Genomic DNA, 6,000 nt, shown 5'->3' with positions numbered 1-6,000 from the left:
CGCCACTGCCTCCGCCGCTCGATAACGAACACAATTCCCAGAACCATCCCCTTCGTTATCGAGAATGTTTTTCGATATAATATTGTATGGTATATATTTATTTTTATTTTTATGTCCCAGGGACTGTAACAATAATAATAATCATATTATTAATAATAATAATAATAATAACAATAAATATCAAATCAACCTCGCGCGTTTATCGAAAGAGCAGTGTGACGTCGTGCAGCGGAGTAACGCCATTCGCTGTTGCCATTGGCAACAGCTGATTCCTGCTGAGGCTGCACTGCGCATGTACGATCGAGATATTTTTCGCCCCCACCGACGACAACCGTCGACTGCTCGTATACGTAGTAGGAGTAGTAGGACCGTAGCGCACTAGCGCCGTGTTTGACAGTGTTTGCGTGTGCGTGCGCGTCTGTATTCGATACGACCGTAGTGCCTTGGAAAAATAATGTTCATTTACACACACACACACACACACATGCAAATACTTGAGGTTCACTAAGAAGTATACACTTTATTATTATTATATAAATGTTCTTGCACACACGCATATTGTAGAGGGCGCGTTCGCGATTTGTATACATATATATATATATATATATGTAAAAACGAGCATATACACTATCACGTTATTGCTTGTATATGTATATATATATTTGTGTTCATGGTATATCTGATATCTTTATACGTACGTCTGGTTCTGGTATAAGTGGTGTCCCGTCCCCCGATGTCGCTGGCTGTTATTATTATTATTAGTTTTTACTATTGTTCTTGTTCGCCTTTTCGGTAAAACAGAACGTTTCGGTCTTATTAGTTTGCGATGGAGCGAATTGTCGCCGTCGCTGCCGCCGTCGTGCGCCGAAACAATAATTGTTAGTCGCCGCGCACGTTGGACCCCAATGTCCACTGTTCCGCCGCCGCCACCGCCGCCACCGCCGCCGCCGCAGCAGCAGCAGCAATTCGTCGGCCATTACTTCATAAGCGACCCGGAGTGACGGAGACTAATAGCGAGCAATGACTGTTCTGCGCACGTACCGATAGGTTGTGCTCAGTCGGATAGACAGTCAGTCAGAGACAATATTCTTCACCAGCGACGTTGACCGCTGCTACAGCTTGTTGCCGAGCCCTGATCGTTCGTTTGCACAGCGAACAAATGCTGTTGACATCCACTACTAGTATCCATTAAAGAGTGGTGTTGCGCACGTCACCGAAGACGCAATGGCTGTTCATCGACACGAAGAAGGATCTACATCGTCGTCAATGTCCATCGGTACCATCGAGCCCATGACAACGATTGATTGTAGTCGGAAGAGGATTCACAGTGAAACAGGTAAGTGTTTTTTATGTTATGCTCAGTCTATGAAAACATGATTTCACCGTTACTCCTGGTTGGCTAAAGTTTTATTGACAATATGTCATGCCAGACGCTGAACTGTACAGTTGTCTAGGTGGTTTCTCAGTGAATACATCTGTTCTACGTCTACTGATGATGCTGCACAAGCATAGTTTTATAACTTGTTCGTGTTGTACACTTGTGCTTAAACATTCTATCGTGTAACGTTTAATGTTTTATTTATCAATACTTATTGTATATTGTATATATGCACTCATACCTTTTGGTTTTACCTAGTTAAGGAATTATTTTGTAAAAACTACCATTTTTACTGTCTTATTAAATTTCTATATCAGGCATATATATTCATAATATAGGTAGGTATTACTTGGGTATGTATATTAAAAAAAAATTATTATTTTACTTATTGTATTTACTGAGAACAATCCTGGTGGAAGTCCCACTATAAATTTTACAAAGTAATATATATATAGTTTATTGCCTCAAATTTCTTTTGAAGTACCTACCCATTTATTTATTGTTGTTTCACTTTTATAGTCAACCATTGTTCTATTTTTTTTGGTACTGCTTGCTGAGAATTATCAATATACACATGGTCTCAGTAGAGCAGTTCTGTTCATTTAAAGCTAATTATGGTGAATGATTGTTTGACATTAGACATGCATTTTAACATTTTTTGTTTGTGTCCTTAAGAAACAGTGCCTAGTATAAAATATGCTATGGACTTTGGTACTGTATTATTTTGATAATTTATACCTAATATAAATTGTGCTTAAGTGTCTGTCAATTGATCAACAATAATTATTCTTTATTGTTATCTTGTTGATAAACATTTAGAAATGAAAACTTAATTACTTTAAATAATTTATTAATTAAAAATAAAAATAACATCGTGACATTTTAATTTTGATGTAGCTGTTTATTTGTCAATCATAGTTATAGTATTTACCATTAGTAGATATGTAGATAACTAGATAAGTAATATTTTCAGTGGTGCAACTAAGGGCTGAAATTTAGGAGGACTGAAGTCCTAAAAAATAATTCATTCTTCGTAGGCCCAGGTAAGGTTTTGATTTTATAACCACTACCCGGGTAATTATTTTAACAATTTAAATTGAAATCATAAGTTTATTTTTACATTTGTTTTGAACAATTTTGTCATAAGTATGTAATAAAATAGAAGAAATACCTATAGTAAGTATAATCAGTTTGGTATATTTTCAATAGTTATTACAGGGGTTATTACCTTATTATAAACATTAGAAATAATTATATTTACAATATAAATATTTTAGTACTCAGGATATTTTTGTTATAATTGAAAGTAAATGGTATTAAATAGACATTTAATTTATATGCCATGAAAATATTAAAAATAATGCTTCACAGACCCTGAATTCATATGTGTGAATATAATGATATTTCAATTTTTATTGCTTAAATTTACATGTGTTGATAGTCTCAGAAACATTCGCCCTAATTAATGACAAGTGGGCTGTTATTTTAAATTTATTGGGCAATAAGAATCAATTTAAAATGTATTGTCTAAATAGCATAATCTTTATACTGACATAAAATAACATTTGTTTGTCTTAATGAAATGTTCCATAAATATTTCATAACTCGTTTTGCATTTAATAATTTTTTTATCTATGCATAAATAAAGTATGTGTTTAAGATTTACTATTAAAAAAAGAAAAAAGGTATTTAAATAAATAAATATTTTATAACTTTTTAAATATATATTTGAAAGTCGTTCAAATTTTTACCAAGGTCAAATAACAAAAAAAAAAAAAATTAAAAATCCTAATTATAATCTTAATTTGAAACAAATTAAATTATGATTCAAACATTATTAAAATGCATCTAAATATTATCTTCTTATGTATTTTTATGCTATAAATTAAGTAGATAAGTACCTATCAAAGTACTTGTAAAAACATACAAAATCAAATTGTATGTTCAAATTACATTAATGTATGAATGTGTATTCACAATTTGTAATTTTTTTTTTTAATGCATTGCTTAGAAATATGTACCCGCCTATCTATTTAAATTTATTTATTTTGGACTTTAATTATAAGTGTTTTATTATTAATTGTTTAATGAACAATTTTTTACTTATTTTAATGTTTTAAATTGGATATATTTAAGTAATTATTGTATACCTTGAATTTTACTCAAAATAATAATATCTAATGCTTAAAAGTGTTAATATTGAGAAGAGTATTAATATAATTAACATCCTATAATTTTTCAATTTATTTTTCAACCAAATATAGTTCAAAACATTTTGTTTTATTTAATATAAATGGTACAATTAGGTATAATATTAGTGGGTATCTACAGTGATGTTCTCATAATTTTTTATGAGAGTACCTATACTACGCTGAAGAATGCCAAAATATAGATATTTCATTTTTTTTTACGATAAAAGTGGTGGAGAGGTTTAATTAATAACCAAAAAAATTACTATTACATTTTTAATAAATCAAAACAAAATTATAAAAATGAATTATTTAAATAAATTGATAAAAAATTGTTTTGTAAATTAATAAAAATTTGTAATTGGTGTTATTTTTTATTATTATCGTCGTATACTGACAACGACGACAACGATTATGGGAAATACCACCAATAACGTTTATTTGTCGACGTATTAATCAACTAGATGCCCGTGACTATTGTTACTGTCGTAGTGTCGTTATTGAGCGTCGCGTGACGGATTAGAAAAACATTATACTATACTTTTAAGTTTTTCTTTTTTCTTTTTGTATGGTTTGTTTGAGAGTATATGTAGTATAACCATGATATTTTAGAAAAAGCTTGAGAGTATACGGCGTATATGTAGTATACCCTATGGGAACACTACTGGGTATCTACCTACATTATTATAATACTAGGCTTTTAATAGTCACCATTCTGGTAAGCATTAAAAAAAAAAAAAAATTGTTATCTTCAAAATAAATGAAATAAATTATTATAAATTATCTAATTGTAGGTAATGTGATAGGTACTGTTTTATGAAAAATATTAAACTTGTTGGTTGTAATTACGTAAATTGATTGTAAAAAATTTAAGTAAATGAAACCTAAACTTGTTACTGAGTTTAAAATCATTCCTTTATTATGTTGATAGTTTTTCATCACATAAATAGGAAAGATATTTTGACACTATTTAAAATGATTAGAAAGTTAATTTTATGTTCATTGCTTTAGTTTGTAATTAATAAAATTAATATATATGTTAATATTGATAACGGTACTTATCAGTTATCATGATTACCTAGCGAGACATATTGAATTGTGATTATTATTACCAACCTATGTAAATTTTTTGATTTTTTTTTTGTTTAAACTTATGTAAACTATTTAAGAACAATGGTGCAATCAGAATTTTTTGTTCAGAATTAGTTTTGAAGTTATGGCCTTTGGAAGTTAGCAATTTGGCATTCACGCATCACTTTCTAGTCTATTGTGCCTATCAAGAATATTGATGTCTTATTTTTTCACTAATTTATGAGTAATATAAGTACTTTTTATAATGACTCCCTTTGTCTGCCAGCTCTGGTTGCCAGACTCGAGATTCTCCAGACCTCTTTTTTGATGGAGGCTCAGCCCCCAAACTTCCTGGCACCAAAATAGTTAACCTGGGGGAGAGGCGAGGAACGAACCTTTAGTGTTGCGAGGGGAGAGTATATCTGCTCTTAGGGCAGCCAGTTGACTTAACAAGTAAATCTAAGCTTATTAGTTCAAATAAAACAAGTACAAAGTAATAGACCGTTTGGGCAAAGGTTTATTCAACTAAATTGTAATAATATGACATGACAATAGTCTAACATTAACTGTGTTGGCAAATGTCAAGTAAAACATATTACTCATGTTACTTATCTAAAACAAATCTCCACACCAATGTTAATAATAACCACCACTCAATACGTCTTGCTAGGTAGTCGTGATAACCGAAAAGTACCTTATTAGCAATACCTAATTAGACCATAATGGTTTAATTTGTAAGTGTTAGAATTGAGGTTAGCATAATAATTTAAATATAATGTTTATATCAATCTTATATTTACTAACCATCTTTTTTTAAGCTTTAGGTCAAACACCAAATAGTATTGATCTTTCTTTAAAATTCACCACTGGTATTAAATAGTTAATTATATTCTAAAATTAAATATAAATGTCCTATTATAAAATAGTTTCTAGAAAATATGATTTAGTATAAGATGATTGTTGACATTAGCTTAAAATATCAATTTTTTAATCACAGATATTGTTTATAGGTAGGCTTATCATTCGTCTTGGTTTTAGTTCCAGTTTTAACGGTCCTGGTCTGTCATTTAGTTTCTCTTGGTTAATAGAAACTAAGAGAAAATAAAATTTAATATTGTATTATATAATAATAAAACACAGAATAATATTGCCCACTGTATCATATTATTATCTTATATTATGTTATCTAAATGATTAAATGTAATCAGTGTGGTTTTAGGTTTATCTGTCGCTATACGAGTATACTATAAGTGTTACATTAGAAAAATAAAAAGGTCATAATATGATGTCCTGATTTTGGGATTTCAAAATTTGGCAACTTAAAGACCTATAATATATAGTTTTTAGGTAGAATGGAACTAT

General features: G+C 30.0%; 1 protein-coding gene across 2 annotated transcripts in view; it reads left to right on the top strand.

Annotated features, from left to right (window-relative positions):
* Positions 1-296: 296 nt before the first annotated feature.
* LOC112595467 overlaps positions 297-6,000 on the top strand; it is a 32,287-nt gene continuing 26,583 nt past the window's right edge. The window contains exon 1 of one of the 2 annotated variants that reach the window (XM_025340695.1): positions 297-1,336. In XM_025340695.1, coding sequence (XP_025196480.1) covers positions 1,225-1,336 — 112 coding nt within the window. In that variant the 5' untranslated portion in view covers positions 297-1,224. The remainder of the gene's footprint in view (positions 1,337-6,000) is intronic. The other variant, XR_003114724.1, reaches the window with a different exon arrangement.

The sequence above is a fragment of the Melanaphis sacchari genome, unplaced genomic scaffold (assembly GCF_002803265.2).
Source record: "Melanaphis sacchari strain LSU unplaced genomic scaffold, SCAv2.0 Contig27_pilon_pilon, whole genome shotgun sequence".
Taxonomy (NCBI): domain Eukaryota; kingdom Metazoa; phylum Arthropoda; class Insecta; order Hemiptera; family Aphididae; genus Melanaphis; species Melanaphis sacchari.
The sequence above is the reverse complement of the archived record's forward strand: the minus strand, read 5'-3'. Positions and strand labels throughout refer to the sequence as shown.